The sequence below is a fragment of the Malus domestica genome, chromosome 11, assembly GCF_042453785.1.
Source record: "Malus domestica chromosome 11, GDT2T_hap1".
Lineage (NCBI taxonomy): Eukaryota > Viridiplantae > Streptophyta > Magnoliopsida > Rosales > Rosaceae > Malus > Malus domestica.
The window spans coordinates 7,251,560-7,271,821 of record NC_091671.1 but is presented as its reverse complement, the minus strand read 5'-3'; the positions used below and the strand labels follow the sequence as shown (position 1 = coordinate 7,271,821).

The following is a 20,262-nucleotide window of genomic DNA, read 5'->3' as shown; positions in this document are numbered from 1 at the left end:
GTAAAATTCCGTTAAACCCAACAAGATCAGTTTTGTCATTTGTATACATGGCTCGAGCCATTCTCACTCTCTCGTGGCATTACAATTTACATCATATCACGGTAGAAGCATCGCAATTAGAGTTGCGTATTTTTTTTATCATTGTGTAAAAATATCTCAAAAAAAAATTTATTCTTTTGTTTTCGGTCAAACAACTAATTTCATTAAAGATAAAACAAATTAAAGTATAGTTTGTTAAAAGCATACTAAAGTAAGTGTGCAGTTATTTCCAAAAGTAAAGTAAAGAGGCAAGCCCAAAAGTAAGGTAAAATTTATTCATTTTGAGATCGTTAGTCACGCAAATTGAATGAACAATTTTAAAATAATGATACTATCAACACATTTATTTTTACTTTTAACACATCTTTGCTAATTTTTTTATCCTTTAAAATAATGTTTTTTAGCCAAAATTAAAACTACATAAGTAAATGCATCAAATTAACAATGCAACTGCTATAATTGTACTCTTTGCATATCTCAATACATTCAACGCACACATTCTCGCATGGGATTTGCTCTCGTGACTCACTCATAAAGTAATATTTTACACTAATTTAGTTATACACAACATCCAATTCGACATTACATATGATATTAATCTCAGCTAAAAGCATAGTAAACACACACATATCTCATACATTTAAATCATACAAATAGACAAACTTTTCACTTTCTCACACACCAAACAAAAAGTGATTTAACAGAAGAAAAATCTCACAACATGACAAATTTTTAAAAGCTAACAGATACTTTAAATAAATAATGAAGTCTTTATGTACTGTGTGATGTAAGAGTGGTGGTTGTTATCATTCAATCAATAATGATCCATTTTAGATGGATAAAGCATCTGATACAAAGTGACGAAAAAAGAATGGGGCCCGTTATTTGTGCGTGCAAGCTGGAAAAAGAATAAAATATTTAAAATCATTTCTATGTGTAGTGAACGATTATGATGAATTGATATTTCACGCAATACTCAGAGAAGGATTCGGAAAGGATAATGGTTACAGTTTCTCACATGCACACTCTGTGAATTTCACACAATTTTGTGTACATATTTACCCGTTTATTAAACGAGTGTAGTTTTTTTGTTACAAATTCAATTTGGGTCTAGTTTGCACTCACGCGTTAGCAACGATGAGTACCATCTCGATATACTACGAAATGAGACAAATTAAACACTGGCTCAAAACGTCCATGTGTCAGCTGAACCCAATAGGGGCATTTAAGTCAATTCTCACTTTCAAAATTAAAATTCGATAAAGTCGGAACGGGTTGTCACAAACTTGTTAGAGAATTTAAATGTTGAATGCTATCATGGACAAGGACATATTATGTTTTTTTTGGAAATAAGGACATATTATGTTACCTCACCAATTAGAATACACATTTTGGTTTGGTGCATCATTTCAGTGTAAATTAGATAACCAAAAGGATTCAGTTCGGTTTGGTTTCAAACTTTGGCTTGGTGCATCATTTTGCCAAATTAGCAACTGAAGTAAAGAGACAATAGATTTCAGAATGATCATTTGCCATCTCTACAAGTGTAGAATGCAGATCGTGAGCAAACTAATCAACGTAAAACGCACACTCATTCTCCTTCAATTCAATTGTGATTCAGTTCAACTGTATAGCTCTATAATTTTCCGATACAAAACGACATATAATGCCAAATACTAACTGCAAAATGCAACCTATGGTCATCCATTCAAGTACATTACTTCTCGACACTAACAATATTCGAATTCACGTAAGAATGTAAAGACGCGCAACTTTTATATTATCGTGATATAAAAGGCCACCTTTATTGGATCTGCTAACATGATGGTACATGCCATTTCACATGTGGTTGCCGCCACCACTTTCTTTTCTTTTTCTTTTCTTCACGTGGCCACTGGCCACACTCCCCACTTTCTTTTTTTTTTAACCAAAGATAGAAATATATTAAAGACGAATATAAAGGTTTACATCCTTAGCAAGAAAATTAAACAGGAATTAAGGGCCAATACAATCCCAAGAAAAAGAGCGGCCCTCCTTAAAGGCATACTTAGCCACCGAGTGAGAAGCACGATTGCCCTCTCTAGGCACAAAAGCAAAAGAGACAGTCCTCAGCTTATGCACTAGAACCTCAATGTCGCCAAGAATACACTCAATACTAAAATCTACAAACACTTCCTTCTTCAGCATTTTAATAACCAACCTTGCATCAGATTCAATGATGATGTCATTAAACCCATGTTCGATACAGGCCAATAGAGCATACCTGATGGCAGAAGCTTCAGCAGCCGCGGCACTATGACAGAAACCAGAGCCTATCCCCCCAGCCGCTTGGAGCAGTCCCGCAAAATCCCGACCCAGCCAACCCAAACCCATATGCATCGTATCTTTACACCAGGTCGCGTCGGAATTAATCTTAATAGTTCCGAACCTAGGTTTCTGCCATTTAGTACAAAAAGATTCTGAAGCCTTAATTGTCATCGGCAGCCTCGGTCTGTTGTCATCTTCTTCCCGCGCCAAACAGTCTTTGTACTCGCTAGTACTCTTCCTCCAGGCCTCCAAGATATCCAAAGGCTGGCGATATATCCCTTTGAATATCACATCGTTTCCGTTCTTCCACAATCTCCACATGCCAAAGGCAAATTCTTGACGGATGTCATCCGCATTATTCCTCTCCTTCACTTGAGCACAAAAGTTGCTCCAGCTTTCGAGAAAGTCACTTCCCTCCAGGGCGTGAGAATTTAGGTGCAGATGAGAACAAAACCAGAAGACATGGCTAAATTCACAACGGAAAAACAGATGGTTTTCAATTTCATTAATGGCGTTACAAACACCACAAACATTGTCAATTCTCATATGACGTCTTTTAAGATTCCTTCTAACCGCCAGAGCATTGTTGCAGCATCGCCAAATGAAGCATTTGATCTTATTTGGAACCTGCAGACTCCAGATATTATTCCATACCAGATTTAAATTGTTACTTTCACTAGGGCCACCGCGCCCTTTCCTTCCCAAAGAACCTTCTTCCATCAGTTTTAAAGCCAAATTGTACCCAGTTTTAACTGAAAAAATCCCATTGGTAGTGTAGTGCCACACCAGTCTATCATCTATGCCAGGGTGGCTGAGTGGAATGCTTAAGATCGGTAATACATCTTCCCGCTGAAACCCGAGCTCGATCAAGTCCGTTCGCCAAGAGTTAGTAACAGGGTCGATCAGGTCACATACCATTGTACCTTCCAGAATTGGTTTCGGGATGACTTTATAGGTTGAGGGTTTAGGGAGCCACGGATCCTTCCTTATGTTTATGCTTTTCCCATTTCCCACCCGCCATCTAAGACCAAGTTTAAGCACTTTCCGGGCTTCAAAGAGACCTTTCCAGCCCCATGAGGTATTCTTCCCTTTCAGAGCTTCTCCAAAACTTTTCCCCGGGAAGTATTTATCACTCAAAACCGAAGCTAGGAGGGACAAAGGGTTTTGGGTGATTCGCCATCCGATCTTGGCAAGAAGAGCAAGGTTGACACATTGGATGTCCTTGAATCCCATTCCACCAGCCTTTTTCTGTTTCATGAGACGATCCCAGGAGACCCAGTGAATGCCCTTACGTTGTTCATTACCACGCCACCAGTAATTTCGAATAGCTCTTTCAACATCCCGACACACTCCAATGGGGAGTCTAAAACAACTCATAGCATAGTTAGGCAAGGCCATAGCAACTGATTTCACAAGGATCTCATTTCCTGCCTGGGACAGGTACTGTTCAGCCCAACCAGACAAGCGAGCTTCAATCTTATCCCGGATTTCCGCAAAGACAGCTTTTTTTTAGTGTCCGAAATCGGCCTGCAGGCCAAGATATTTCCCAAATCCCTGATTACTCTGTATCCCCAGGGAGTTCACAATTTTGGCTTTCTGACATTTCGGGGTATTAGCACCGAAGAAGACCGAACTTTTGGCCATATTAATCATCTGACCGGAGCCCCGAGCATACATCTGTAGAACTGCCACTATGCTCTCCGCCTCCTCCACAGAAGCATTTCCAAAAACCACAGAGTCATCCGCGAACAGGAGATGCGTTATCGGTACACCAGTAGGAAATACCTTGAAATCGTGGAGGGCACCCCTTTCCAGGCTTCTCCTGATTAACATAAAGAATCATTCAGTACAGAGGAGGAACAGGAAAGGGGATAGGGGATCGCCTTGCATGAGCCCCCGATTCGGCCGGAAGAAACCCGTTGGGGACCCGTTTATGAGGACACTAAATGATACGGTAGAAATGCATTCCTTAATCCAGCTGCAGAAGATAGGCGCGAAACCCAGGCTAGCCATCATTCCCAATAGGAAATCCCATTCAACTCGATCGTATGCCTTGGCCATATCGAGCTTGATAGCCATCCCAGGTTGGTCTCCTTTATTCTGGTGGATTAAGGAGTGGAGGACTTCGTGCACCACAAGGATATTATCTTGGATTTGCTTCCCAGCCACGAAGGCAGATTGGTTCTCCCCAATCATTTTCGGCATCACCTTCTTAAGCCTATTAGTGAGAACCTTGGCAATAATCTTGTAGATGACGTTACATAAAGCAATAGGCCTATATTGCGTCATATTTTTTGGGCACTTCACCTTCGGAATAAGCACAACATTGGTGTGGTTGAGTTTACGCAGCAGGGAACCCGAGTGCCAGAATGCTTTAACAATCTTGACTACGTTCGACCCGACCGTGTCCCAGTGATCTTGGTAAAAACAGCTAGAGAAGCCATCAGGACCCGGAGATCTAGTAGGGGGGATTTGAAAAGCAGCCTCCAAAATTTCACATTCGGAGACCATAGTAGTTAAACCTCGGTTGTCCTCTAGGGAGAGCCGACCCTCCATGCAACTCTAAACTTCCGCCACCAGATTAGTCTGACAGGATTGAAAAAGATCAGTAAAATAATCAATAGCCGTATTACCAATACCTTCAGAACTTTCCTGCCAGATCCCCCGGGCGTCCTCTATTCCTCGGATCGTATTAAACGGGCCCCTTTTTAGCGTTTGGGCATGGAAAAATTTGGTGTTCTTATCACCCTCGCGTAGCCATTGATTCCTGGATTTAACTTTCCAATAAGCCTCCTCCTTCTGATGAGCATCAAAGAGCTCCCTCTTTTTTTTTTTAACATCCTTAGAGGCAAACTCATTAGTTTCGTAGGCCGCCCTTATCTCTTCTTTCAGATGCTGAATCAGTTTCAACGAGTTCTTTCCTCTTCCTTTGTACCAGGCTTTTAAACTTCTTCTAAGATATTTCAATTTTTCACAAAAGCGGTACGCATGTGAGCCATAAATCTGAAGTCTCCAATCTTCCCCAACCAAATTACGACACTCTTCCGACTTGCTTCAACGCCCATCGAATGAGAATTGCTTTCCCTTCCATTTTGGACCTTTATCAGTTGAGAGAATCAAAAGAGCGTGATCCGATCCTTCCAATATCACATGCTTGATTATTGTGTTGGGGTACATTTCATACCATCCTAAGGTCGCCAACCCACGGTCAAGGCGTTGCTGAATAGGCAGGGACTCTCTTTTATTTCTCCAGGTAAAGGGGTAACCTTCATAGCCCAGATCCATAAGTTCGTCACGAGCCACAAAATCTCTAAAGTCACGTAGACTAGCAGCCGGTCTGTAATTCCCTCCCTCCTTCTCTTCGTTACAAAGAATATCATTGAAATCTCCTAGGAGGAGGCAGCGGTCCCGTTCTTGTCCAATACGCTTAGAAACTTCTTTCCATTGCTCCCTTCTCTTCTTATCATCCGTACTAGCATAAATAGCGAATAACATCCGGTTACAGTTCATCTTCTCATCCCACAATTTGAGTTCCACCAAAAAGTCCTCCGATTTCATTAACACCACAGAGGTCGCATCTCTCCAGAAAACACATAAGCCACCTCCAATGCCGCGAGGCTCAACAACGAACCAGTGTTCCATACCCAGTCTCCTTTTCAGATGGGCAAAACTCCTACTTTTATTCTTAGTTTCCAGCAGAATAACCATGTCAGGGGTGTGAAGCCGGTTCTGCTCCAGCAGGTTGTCAACTGTCAGGTCACCCTTGATACCCTGACAGTTCCACGTGATTATCTTCATGGATGTGTGGGGGACCCCTTACGGCTGGTCTCCTCCGCCTCTTTAAAGAAACACCCCTTCCTCGGTCTGGTAGCTAGTGGCTCCTCTGTAGTAGTAGTCGATGAGAGCGTCATTTCCTGAATGTTTCGTTTTCTCCCTTTCTGTTCCATAGTTATTGCCTGAATGATAGGACCCAGTTGAAATGGGTCATCCTCCGTACTAATTCCATTCTCAGCAGCACCGTCTACACTCATCAGCCTTCCCACCTCCTCTCCATTGTCTAGAATTCCATCACCAATTCCCTCCATAATGAATGGAGCATTATTCAAGTCAAACCTCTGCCCTGTTGCAGTTGACACCCCGGTCAAGTTCCCATAGATCTCCTGTTCAAGGATTTCGTGGAGAATAACGTTTTCCGCACCTTCCGCAATCACTCCTCCTGGACCAATTAGTCCTGCATCGAAAGCTAATTCTCTAGCCTTTCTTGCATCATCTTCCTCCTGACGTTGGTGACGAATTTTGTCAGCTAGGTTAAGTCTCTCTTTATTCAGTCTGCTTGTAGACCAGCGGGGTTTGTTTGGTGATATGGCAGTGTCAACCTCTTCCGCGAGAATCGTGTCCGTATAGTCACTCCCACTGAACGATCTCGAGGCCCCCAGTTGTGAGTGACTTCCCATGCCCGAGGTTGTGGATGATCGGCCCGATCGTTTTCCTCCATCTTGTTCCTCATTACGATCGTCTTTCCATCTTCCCGTATCCTTTCGTCCTTTTCTAGACCCTCGAGGAGTCCTAGTACTGCCCCCCGCGCCTAATAATTTACCCCTCAGATCCGTAAATGCATCCAATCCCTTAAACACAAACCTCTCCCCCAACTCTTCAGAGGTTTCCCCTTCAATCATCCCTAGCTCCTGGGAGCCTTTGCACACACGAGTAGCATGTCCCAATAGACCACATATGAGGCAGTATTTAGGAAGCCCTTCGTATTTAAAATCAACCCACACTCTGCCTTCATCAGGGAAATTAACAAAAGTACCTCGCATAAGGGATTCACATACATTGAAAAGAATTTTTACACGAAGAAATCTTCAAATGCAGTCTCTACTGCCGGATTTATCCACCGATTTAACCGTCCCGATTAGGCCTCCAATGGATTCCGCCCCCGCTTGAGTCATGCTTAGAACAGGAACATTATGAATCTGCACCCAGAACGTTCCTGATGAGAGAGAAGCCCATCTGTTGAGCCCACTGTTCGTCCACTCCGCAACCATGACTATATCATTTTTAAAGTGCCACGGTTGATCTGCATCTACCACTCGTTGAAGATCCCTTTGACCGGCAAATCTCGTTAGGAATCTCCGGTCACCAATGTCCCTGATAGAAACGCCTTCCCTCCCTCGCCACAGAGACATGAAACAATCTATGAAAACTTCCCCATTTACCTCTTTCGAGGTAAGAACTTCTGCAATCAGAGTGTATTGGAGTCCCACTAGAGCACCCTCTACATCTTTCCTCTGAATACATATTCCGCCAAGCTCTTTCTCGGACAGTTTCAGCTTTGCCCCAAACCAAGAGCCCAGATCCTCTAGGTCCTTCTTGGGTTTATCCTCACCCATGATCACACATTCCCCTTCTTTCCCGGGCGAGGCCAATCCCCCACCAGGAGTCCAATCCCGAACACCAGAGACTAGGAGCACCCCCCAGAGCTAGACCCACCAATACCCTGATAGCCCTAGATCCCGCCCGAAAATCCTAACAATCTATTTCCCAAATGCCTGAGCTCTCCTCCCACCTGCTCACCGAGCAAGGACCCGAGATACACCGCCCACCACGAGAAGAAGCAGAGCCGAAGCAGACAAACCCCCTCGATGTCTCCGCCGTTCCACCCACATGCTCGCCGAACAAGGATACCGAGATTCACCGACCCAGCACCGGAAGGACCAGATCCGAGGCAGACGAACCCCCTTGAGATCTCCGCCTACCCCCTGGAAACCCTAGATCCCGCCAAAGATCCCCTAAATTCACACTTCCAGACCTCCTGAACTCACCTCCCAACTACTCACCTAACAGGGGTACCAAGAATCCAGAATCACAGCCCCAACACGAGACGGGAGAGCCTGGACAGGCGAAACCCTTCCAGAGATCTAGACGGAACCCCTCCGGTGGATAGACGAAACCCTCATTTCGAGGAACATCCTAATCTCCACACTCCCCACTTTCATTCCATTCCTTTTTTCATTTTTTTTATCAGCAAGGAAAAAAAGCCAAAGAACAAGAAAGCCTACAGAGAGGCAAACAAAGATCAGGAAAACAAGTAGTGAACGGGGATACAATAGAGACATCGCCACCAAGTGGAGACGTCACCCCAAACACCACCAATAGGAGTCAATGAGGACACGGGAGCCCGTTATTGTTCAAGACAAAGACCAACGAAGATGGAGGCCTCTCGACCCAGACAAACTCACTCATCTTCGGAAAACCAACCGACGCCAGCTCATGCGCCACACTATTTGCTGATCGAGGAATCCAAGACCAGCGAGAGAACTGGAAAGCCTCCCCAAGCTGCTTGACCCGAGCTAACACAGGGAAAGACTCCCAACTGCCCATCTCAAGAGAATCAGAAAGACAATTAACAACATCAAGAGAATCAGATTCAATAATCAGAGCATGGATACCCAAAGCTGCACCCAATTCACAGCCATGAAGCAAAGCAAGAGCCTCAACTGCAGCAGCTGAGGGAGCAGAAATAGGGTACCTTGCAGCGGCAACAAACCTCCCCTCCGCAGCCCGAATAACCACCCCAGCAAATCCCATCTTAGAGACCTTAGACCAACTGGCATCAACATTTATCTTGATAAGAGGAGAGGAAGGAGCACACCACCGCGAAATATGGTCCACCCCACCAGATCCCCCCGACCGGGACACACCCAAATTAACGTTCGCAGCCAAAAAAGAGCCCACAGCCGTAGAGATAGCAAACAACACTTTTTTCATTTTCTTCCACTTTTTCTTCACATTTTTTTTATTTGTCTGCCACAATCTCATCACTTTTCTACTTCTGTATTGCATGTCAGGCACCACCATTTTCTTTGTTTTTTCTCTTTCTTTGACCTCTTTCTTTTTCTTTTCTGTCTCAACTTTTACTTTGAAAGAAGATCCTGGTCGGAATTTTTTTTCTAAGAATTTTAAGAATTCTTTAATTATATTCGTTTATAATATATTGCGCGATTAATTTTTGTTAAGTACTGTTTATATTCAAGCTTAAATACAAAAATTTAAATAATTTCTAACATATATACGATAAATAGATATGATTAAATAATCTTTAAAATTTTTACAAGGAGAATTCGACGAAGATCCTCATTCATCTTTTTTTCTCTTTGTTTTCTTTCGTCTTTCTTCTGCCTTTTCTTCACGTGGACTCCCCCTTTCCTTTTCCTTCATTTCTTTCTGCAATTCCACCATCACCTTCTTTTCCTTTTTTTTTTTTCTTTTTTCTCTTCTTTACTTTCCATGTTTTCTTTGTCTGGCACCAAGGCTGAAAGGACCCTTTTGTATATATCCAACGAATCAGGAGTCTCTTCTGAGCACTTCCCTAGGGATCCCGCAATCTTATCCGTTCATTTTATATCGTGCGGTCAGTTTTCGTTAGGTACTATTCATATTTGAATTTTAAAATTTTAATTTTAAATCATTTCTGACCGCACGATATACGATGAACGGGTATGATTGCGGGATCCCTAGGGAAGTGCTCAGGAGAGACTCCTGATTCATATCCAACCAGCTCGCATGGGTAGCAAGTGCTTCTTTATCACAATAATAAAAAATGTTACGGTATGTTTGGTACTTTATTTGAATACAACTTTTTAAACTAAAAAACAATTTTCAAATTTTATGCCTTAAAAACTTGTTTGGTAGGACTATTTTCAAAAACTGAACTCAAGACTAACTCAAAAATATAGTATATTCTCTAAAAACATAAAAAGTGAGTTTTTAGAGTTTTTAAACTTAAACTCACTCATTTCTTTTTTCTCCCTCCTCCTCTCTCACTCCAAACCTATCTCTCTCTCTTTTCTTCTTTCTCTCTTTTTTTTTAACCTTTTTCGTCTCTCCTCCAATCTGCTCTTTTTATTCTCTCGATTCTTTCTCTCACTCCTCTTCCTCACTATCTCGTCCAATCCTCTCTCTTCTTTCTCTTTCCTTCACTCCTCTCGTACTTTCTTTCCTTCTCTCTCCTTTTTCTTCCTCTTCTGCGACCCCTATTTTTAAATCTCTTTGTCTAGTTTAAGTCATAAGATTTAAAAATTTTAAATCGCAAACCAATCAAGTTTTTGAGTCTTAAAGAAAATTGTTTTCAAGAAATGTTCTTAAGAAATGTTTTGAGAAATAATAAAAATTTTCAAATAGAATACCAAATAGGCGCTTAAATCTTTGTATGATAGATTGAGTCCGAATTCATCTGTGACTAATCATTCATCGGTGTGATTAACCACTTTATCATAATGGTAGAAAAATGTTAAACTTTTGCATGACGGTATGAGTCCAAACTTATTGATAGCTAATCACCCATCAATGACTAATCTAACAAAATTTATTATTTGACCAAAAACAATAATAATGATAAAAAAGTATACATACTACATAAAACTTAAAAGTACACAAACTTAAAGCAATTCACTAAAACAACATCGTTATAGGAGAAAAAGATAAGGTTTGAGCTTTTCAGATTTTCTTCTTTGCGATGGTGGCTCTGCAAGTCAGCCAGATACGGGTTTCAAGAAGATTCAGATGCCACAGCTCGAATCCGCCGTCAAGACAATCTCCGACACGCCGTCTCCATACGCTAGCTTCCGATCTCAGAAGTGGGTTGTCGTTTCCGTGGCTGTCGGAGGGTCACCTAGAATTTGTACCATTGAATTATGAGATATTTTTGTAGTATGTAGTCATAATGAAATTACAAGAGAAGGCAAAAATCGTATAGAAATTTTGTATGGAAATCTTATGGAGAAAAACAAAAACAAGAATTCACAATCTTCAATCTCCAATACATTTTCTCCATCAGAGTTGAGGTTACCGGGAGGTTTTCCCCAGTTTTCCTCCAATGCAGACTAGGGATGGACACGGTTTGGTTCTGTGCGGTTTTAAAGTGAAACTGAATTTTTTGCCAGTTCAGTTCGGTGTGAATTTAAAGCTTGAACCAATCAAGATAAAACCAAACCATTTGGTTGCGATTTAGTTCGGTTTCAAACGGTTTTAATTTCGGTTTCAAACCATTTACAAACTAGGATGTTGTAACAACTAGAGGCAGACCCACATGAGCACCTGTCTCGGCATCAACGACACAAACTGTGTAGATTTCAGATATCTTGGCAATGTGATTCAGTTTCGGCTTGATTTAGTTTCGGCAATGTAATAGTAATAGTAGGGGCCTTTTCGTTCAGGTATCTTGGCAATGTGATTCAGTTTCGGCTTGATTTCAGATGTTCAAAAGCAAAACCAAACTGTTTTTTCATCCTACGGTTCAGATTCAAACCGAAATCCTTTTAAAACCGTAAAAATCTCCGTGTTTTGATTTCGATTTTCGATTACACTAGTAAATTGGCCTGCGCGATACTGCGAGACTTGAATGCACCAGCCTTAACTACATGAATATGACACATTTAACCTCAAAAATTCTACATAATCATGAATGAACAAAGGAATAGATAAATGAACAGTGTCGGTAAGATAATTCACCTCTCCTTCGAGCTTTTCGATTACAAATATGTAATTGAACAGTCCATTTTGAATCATAAATACGTAGGCAGAAAAGCAGAAACTAAACTCCCACCACATAAATTAATCAGTAACCAAACAAAGCAAAATTTTTGGAGACCAGAACAAACCCAATTGAATTTTCATGCAAGTTATTGTAATTGAAAAATAAAACATATATTGAAGTGCCCAAAATTTAAGCTTTACACCATATTCTGTTCTTCTAACACACGGTTCTTTGGCCTTTAGGTAGTTTTTGTGGCTTTCGATCAAAAGTTGTACTTGTATACAAAAAGTAAAATAGTCGATTGTAGACATTGTATTGCATAATATGCCTACTTCATATAATTGCTAATAAAGGAACAATTCCTTTCTTTACTGACATTAAAAGGAACATCAATTCCATATAATGTCCATTGCTTTCATTCTCAAGCACGCACCACGGATAAACTAACGAAGGATTCAAAACTTCAATGAACTAATCAATGTCATTTTATATTTACTAATTGCTATAACTCAAAAGCGTGGAATTGTCTTCAACTTTTTTCTCAATCCTCTATACAACCAATCATAACAAAACAAGGAAGAGGATGATGCTTACCTATTTATCGTTGATCACATGCATCTCTTTGATTAGTCTATTATCTCCCCATGCTTCTCAAATTACTTAACGAAGGTATCTATGACCAGATAATACAACAGACACACCGCACAAAGATATAAGCAAAATTTGATGAAAACCCACCAATATTCCAAAGCATAACAAAGTTAGAAGCCGTTAACAAAGTCCATTGAGCATCAAAATTCACCAAAATTCATATCAATTGTTGTTAAAATTTTAAAACCCCAATCCCATGATATTTTAAATTCAAAAAAAATTCTGGGCAGCAAAACACTATCAAACTAACATGATCGAAGAAATTACTAATAACAACAAACGGGGAGAATTATAGAACTTAGGTATTGCCTAAAACCCCATCATGTTCTCAATTCCAAATTTTTCTGGGCATTAAAAACGAAGCTTATGGAACGAAGAGTAATATTATTACCTTTGCCAGACACAAAGTGGCCGTAAAGGCGTGAACAACCACATGCCAATCCTACCAAAATCGAACTGACAAACAAAAGGAAACTCAATTAAACCCACGTTCCAATTCAAGCAAACTCAACAACTTCACCACAAATTAGATCAACAAAAAAGAGAAATAGGAGAAAAACCCAAATACGAGGGAGAGAGAGAGAGCGAACCCGCGGCTCCCCACTGCTTCAAAAGGATTATACAATTCTGCAAATAAATAAAAATTTGAATTTAAAAGAGGTACTACAATTTCTGGCGATGAATGCTTGGAGAGAAAAGCTTTACCTTTCACTCGCTTTTGATTCCTGTAGCCACAACAGACACATCGCTTGTGACAGTTTCAAAGGGAATTGCGAATTCAAAATTCAACAATCTAAACCATAACTAACTCACAATTTAGTTCCATCAATATGATAGACCTACCAGACTGTCAACAGGCCAACAAAAGTCAACATAAACCCTCTATAGAAATAGCCCAATGGTAGGATTATGTAGTCCGACTGTGCTGAACTAAATAAGACAAAATTCAAGTGATCAAAGCTAATCCAGAGCTTTCTCCGCTCCCAAACACAGCAAGAATCAGAACGTGCGTCGTCAATTTCAAGAAATTCACAGAAAGAGAGAAAGAAAGGGATAGAGTAGTACAAACCTCAGATTGACTGGCCTTGATCCTCTAGATTCCCTCATTATCGCAGCAGAAATCAACAAAAGCATATATATAAAGACATTTTATCAGCTACTAGTTGGACCACCTTTATTACCTGCCATAAACAGAGAGACAATTCGATATAAGAATCTCATTCCACAAAACTTCTTCAGTCCTGGCCTAAACAACTAAAGGTCGTACCCAGTGCACAAGGCTCCCGCTTTACGTAGGGTCTGAGAGAGGTGAATGTCGGCTAGCCTTACCCCCATTTATGGAGAGGCTGCTCCCAAGTCTCGAACCCGAGACCTACCGCTCATGGGCGAAAGCACTTGCCATCGCACCAAGTCCTGGCCTAAACAACTGCAAGCAAAAAAATCCCGAGGATACATACTTTCATCCAAATCATCCACCGCCATTAACAAAACCACACCCTATATCTTCCTTCAACTAAGATTAAAACAAAAACTGAAAGCCTAATCATTCCGAAACATACTTTTGGAATCAGAATAGAAAGGAAACATGAAATTAGATGATCATACAGAATTGGGCCGGGGATTGGACTTGTGCTCAAAAATTAAAACAAAAACTGAAACCCTAATCATTCCGAAACATACTTTTGGAATCAGAATAGAAAGGAAACATGAAATTAGATGATCATACAGAATTGGGCCGGGGATTGGACTTGTGCTCAAAATTGACCTCTTCCTCTCCAGATTGATCGCCGAACCTGGTGCCGCTTCTCTTCCCCCATTGCTGCTGTGTGTTACGGCTAGATCCCTCTTAAGAAAGGGATTAAATTCGGAGGTAAACCCACAAATTCCTAATCACAAAATTCCTATTCAATCAAGTTACCAAGGTCCTAAATTCCCAATTACAAAAAATCACACTGATCAAATAATTAGTTTCAGCAACCCACACATATTTTTAAAAAAAATTACAAATTTCTACGAAAAAAGGGACGGTGATTTCTCCACCTTTAATCATGTGACATCTTAAGCATATTTACTCCAGACAAAAACAAAAACACAAAAAACAAAAAACAAAAGCATAAAGTAAACATACCCAACAGCAAACTGAAGATTTAGCCCTAGAAAGCTTTGCTGAACCCCTACCAACAAAATTTGTGAGAGCAAAGCAACTATCTAATACATGAAACTATGATTAGCAGATGAATTAAAATTAATGAAAATCCAAATCATTCAAAACCATTTCCATCCCAAATGCAATCGATTAACAGACACATCTACTTGGAATTTTAAAGTTGGGATTTATAAACCAAGGGCTAAGAACAAATAATAAATTACTTTACTCCTAACATGCGTAGCTTTATATAACACAAACTACTAACATTAAATAGTTAATTTGTTTAGATCGTAGAAAATATCACCATAGCATCCTGCAAATTTCGAGTAGTGTGTGTCGAAACAAATCTGAAAAGGAATGAAAACCATGTTAACCAAACCCATAAAAAATAACATAAGTTAGCAAACCAAACTAATCCGACACAGCAAAATCCAGTCACAAAACAAAAAACACTCCGAAACCCATCAATATATAGCTAGTAGAAGCAACGCAATTTTTTTTTTTTAAAAAAAACGCAATTGATCCAAACAGTTAAAATTAGGGTTTGAGAATTACTGCACCTATTGCTATTGGACTTTGATCAAAAAGGTCAAAGTCAATACAATGCAAATGAAAACTGACTACAAAAGCCTCACTACGGATGCAGGAGCATCTTTTTGTTGCCACATGACCCAGGGCACCCTGTATTTAGAGACAAACAGTCATGCTTGCTGCCCACTTAATATAGGTTTGGACAACGGCCCCGTATGCTTGATGGTTCCATACTCGTTTTCAATCTGGTATAATTGAAACAACAATTAACCCATAGAAAGGTTCTGTTAAGTGCTTCTGGAAAAAGGGTTTGTTGGATTGCTTTTCAGCTTGCTTGCTTTATGGTGATATAGTGCTTGGGATTTCATGCTTGGTCCAAGACCAAGAGAATGGAGAAGACTGTAGATAAACAACAGTTGAAAATTAGTTGGTTCACTACCTCAATTTTAATGAAACTTCTTGGTTACAATTGATCACACCAAGACAAAAATAAAGGAAGACTTCTAATCCCATAAATTAGCAAAAATTCTACTATCCTAAATTCCTAATCCCACTTGACTTCGCTGCCCACACCTTTGTCCTATGTCTCCCATTGACTAAAAACACTCCCAAATCACACCAGCCAGGCATACAAAGCAACTGGCCGCATCAAATATTAGGCACGATTTAGGTAACCAAATTCAAATAACAGAGTTCAAATAATGAAATGCAAAGAACATGATACATATAGTAAAATTCAAGAACATGATTAAGAGGATTTGAACTATACTATGTTGAAAACTTACCGAAGAGCGATGGTTCCAGGGCGGCAGCGGCCAGGCTAACATGGATTTAATATGAAAAGACTTTCCTTCTCAGTCAAGTGTACCTATTCAGGTAGAGTGAACAAAGATTTTTTTTTTATACAAAACAGAAAAATTAGCAATTTGTAAATTTATTTTGTCACGGCAACAGTTTTCAAAAAAGAAATCTTCAGCAAAAAAGATGACAGAGGCAACAGTAAATTTGTTAGTCATAATATATCTCAAAAATTAACTCCTAAAAGTAATAAGAAAAGAAAAAAGCACTAAATTGACAGGGAAGAAAAGTTAAATTGATCTTTTAGCTTACATCCAGAACATTTGCTTGAGTTAGTTCTCATATTTTCCCTTTTAATCTAACAACATATATGAAATCGAAGAGAGAGGATGAGAAATTTTTACCTTCAAGATCGGAGGTTTGGCCTTTAGATCCGCTCGTGTGCAGCCTGATTCTCGCGAGATTTTGGCTCACTTTTCTGAGACGGTGGTGCAGGCGACGGTCTTGGGGCTCTCATCTCGACGAATCTGGAGGCGGAGCATGGAGCTGTAAGGATTCGCGGCTGGCGAGACTGAGAATGGCGAGAGAGAGAATCGACGGGGGATTTGAGGGAAATTATAGAGTGAGAAAAGGGAGGGATGGTTACAGAGATAGAGTAGGGAGAGAAAAAGAGGGAATGAAAAGGGGATGACAACATTCCCTCCCTCTGCCATTCTCTCCTCACCGACCCTGTGCGGTAACCCATTAACCCCAAAAAATGCACACAGCCATGCTTTCTCCTCTCTCTCTCTGTCCATCTCTCTCTCTAAAATTGGAGAAAATGCCATAGGTCCTGGCAGATGACCTAGCTAAATCTCTCTCTCTCAGTCGAAACCCGTAGCTCCCATCTCTCTCCAATCTGTCAATCACTCTGTCCCCCTCCTCTCCTCCACCAACAACCCTCTGACCGATGCATCAGCCACAGGCACACCCACCCGCACCTCCCTGCCGAAAATCCTCTCCCCCAAATCCTGGCGAACCTCTCCATCCAACCCGTCAACCCTTCTGCCCCCTTCCCTCTCTCTCCCCGAGTCAAAAGCCCGGATCCAACCGAAAGACTGAAAACCCGTTCTTAAGCCCAGTGGCAATCTTGTAAATAAAGCGAAATTTGGGCTGAAATCAGCCCGGTGGCAAGCTCGTAAATAGAGCAAAATTCGTGTCTCCCGCTGCCGTGAGTAAAGTAACGAACGTAAAATGCACTCATTCTCCTTCATTGTAATTTGTAAGTGTCTTAATACTATTCAACTCACCAAGCATATTACTTGTCCCCTAGCTTTGACATGCTTAATCCATGGGTAGAAAAGAAATCATCAATAGCCACCTTAAGTGAGTCAGCAGTATTATCAGTGGCTTGTACAATGCATAAAAAAGGCTCAATCACTTGACCTTTATCCACAAAACGTATTACAATAGTCCATTGCTTCATTGAAGACAAGTCATGACGCTCATCGATAAGAATGGAAAAGTGCGAACCACCAATATCTTTAACGATTGCATTGATATTTCCATTGAAAAAGCAATTATGATGTCCTTCTGAGTATCAGGTGAAGCCAACTTCAGACCTAATGGAGGATTTCTCAATGTGACAGCTTTTAACTCTTCGTGGCGACCACATTGGTAATTCCAGAGTCCAAGAAAAACTCCTTCATTGTTTGAACCTTCATATTCATCGTCTCCGCAATATACAAGCCCTTGATGCAAAATAAACCTCATACAAACAATTGATACACCCAATATAGTTTTACATTCTTTTGGTGCTATTCCGTCCTCCAACATGACCATGCAACCTTTCCTTCTTCCAATTCCAAAACCCTTTACTAACAAAGCAATCACCGCGGGCTTGCTCTCCTGTATTTAGCTTAAACAGATAACAGCATAGACAACATGAAGCATCTTTCACTATACTATCTTCCAACCAGTCGGAAACTCATAAACCAAGCAGATATAAACCTTCTCGGTCCCCCACTAGTATTCTTGTGGGGGAAGTCCTGGTATGAAGTCTGAAAATGACCTTTTTGTATACGTACTCCTCGAACTTGCTCTCGAACTCGAACATTTGGATGCTAATCCCAAATTCGAGTGCGCAGCAAGGGATCAACAGGAAGATCTTCCAAGTTGATTTCGATGCAAGCTTGTTTCGAGCTTTTGTCCTTCTCCTTCGGAGACGATGACGACTCCATTGACTCATCATATGATTTTCTTTTCAAACACCTTTCCATGGCCGCTCTGCTTCAAAATTTTGGGTCTTTTAGCAAATATATCATACGAACCAGAAATTCTTCAAAATCCCAATAATTATTCCAGTATCATCCAACAACCAGAAATACTACAAAATTCTTCCTGTATTACTGCAAGGGTACACGAAAAATCCATTGGATTAAATTTACAGAGGAAAAAGTAAAAAATAAAATAAAATAAAATAAAACAGGGGCTTTTTACCTCTGGTGAGATGCAGAGAGCCAAAGGGAAGAGAAATTGGTGCTTCAGAGATCACTGGGCGTGCGTATGAGTGAGAAAGGGTGACATTTGAGAGTGAGAAGGAGAGGGTTAAAAGAGGTTTTGAGTCCTCAAATGTCTGAGAGGGAGAAAGCGAGGGAAACAGAGGCGAGGAAAGAACTTGCAGGCAGCGGGTAGGGTAGTGGGGGCACTCTGGGCTTTAAGGGCATTTTCGTGTTTTTGTCCGACCAAAATTTTTTTTTTTAAATTTTTTTTTCTTTAATACAATGATTACACAAACTCGTCACTCCAATTTTTTTTTCTTACAAGTGATGATGAATACCACTAAATCACAATACTGAATGCCAATTGTTAACAATGATCTATTTACACAAACTCAAAATGGACAAGACTTAAGAGTACAAGAGAGGGTCGAGTAGGCCACTTCATAGACAACAAATTTTTTTTCAAGATAGATATGTTGGGTACTACAATTCCAGTTACATTATTAATATATAATATCAATATTATTTGTAGTTTGATATAAATATTTAGACAATCAAAATTTGTCGTTCAGTCAAATAGTGCAAAAGAGATAAATTAAGGTCAAATGTGAAATTTTCAGAAAGATGTTATTTCTTACTTAGGAGTGAAAAGGTAGAGTAAAATATTGTTAGCCAGTGAAAGAGAGAATCAAAGAGTGGAGGAGGAACTATTTTGCGATTCATACGTGTAATCCTAGCTTAGGAGTCACACTAATCTTCTCTGTATCGTTCTATTTTTATGAGATGCACGTGAAGGAGATTTCATGGTGGTTTGCTCACAACGAATTTAAGAGAACATTGATGCTCGAATGATGAAGATTTTGGTTGTCAAATTGGGCTCTTATTTGCTACGGAGTTCAAGTTTCAATTTAATGTTTTGGAGGGAGACACAAAATGGGTGATTGATTAATTACGATCTCTAACGAAATCCAACACAAAGGAGCTTGATGGCGTGACCAATGCTCCAAAACTTCATAATTTTAAGATAAAATCCAATTGTAGTATGAAAAAAATTCACATTGGGGTATTTTGGATGCTGGAATCGGAACATTCGGTTCATTAAAACGACACTTATATAAGAAAAAGACAAGGATTGAGCTTTCCAAATTCTTCTTCTTTGCGACGGTGGGCTCCGCAAATCATGGATGCCATATTGCAAAATCCAGCAAATCATGGTGGGCTCTGTCAGTTTACCTTTATTTTTCATTTCTATTTCAAATTATTTTATTTATTTTTCTTTTCATTTTGTTTCTTTTTATTTAGATGTGTATTAAAAGTAAAATTAATGGTATTTTTTTTTATTTGTAATTTGTAAGTGAAAAATTTTATATTCAATTATCATCAAATACGAATTTGAATTATATTACTTCTAGTCACAATTATCATTAAAACGTATTCCATCTCATCTCACATACCAAAATCAATTTTGGTGATAGATTATATCGTATATTCTATATAAAAAATGAGAAATTAGGTTCTCATCCTTTTTTTTCCTACTCCTTTGATCTTATTCCTTTTCATTTTTTTATCAAGGTCCTTGGTATTAATAACATCATTAATTATTTCAATAATAAAATATTTTTTATTTCTAAATATATTCACTTAATGTTAAAAACGTTACAATTAATATATTTATATTTATGGCTAAATTTTTTATCATATATTTTTATATTTAGTTTGTACCATTTTTTAATTTCCAACCTTTTCTTAATTTTTATCAATTTTCTTTTCAG

General features: G+C 39.7%; 1 protein-coding gene across 19 annotated transcripts; it reads right to left on the bottom strand.

The window, feature by feature from the left end:
- Positions 1-10,693: 10,693 nt before the first annotated feature.
- On the bottom strand, positions 10,694-17,117 carry LOC103406574 (uncharacterized). 19 transcript variants are annotated; one of them, XR_011572907.1, is made up of 12 exons: positions 16,415-17,117; positions 15,998-16,080; positions 14,986-15,028; positions 14,259-14,418; positions 13,800-13,958; positions 13,602-13,713; positions 13,376-13,462; positions 13,238-13,257; positions 13,123-13,159; positions 12,924-12,988; positions 12,476-12,554; positions 10,694-11,017 (listed from the first exon to the last, which is right to left on the bottom strand). XR_011572907.1 is itself a non-coding variant. In XM_070807703.1 (9 exons), exons 3-8 carry the CDS (start codon positions 13,664-13,666, stop codon positions 12,538-12,540), a joined length of 348 nt encoding a protein of 115 aa, XP_070663804.1. In that variant the 5' UTR covers positions 13,667-13,713; positions 13,800-13,958; positions 14,259-15,028; the 3' UTR covers positions 10,694-11,017; positions 12,476-12,537. The 19 variants fall into 19 exon arrangements, 10 of the variants coding, with proteins under 10 accessions (XP_070663804.1, XP_070663807.1, XP_070663805.1 ...); XR_011572906.1 differs by lacking the exon at positions 14,986-15,028; XR_011572909.1 differs by lacking the exon at positions 14,986-15,028 and having other exon boundaries at positions 13,376-13,457.
- Positions 17,118-20,262: the final 3,145 nt, after the last annotated feature.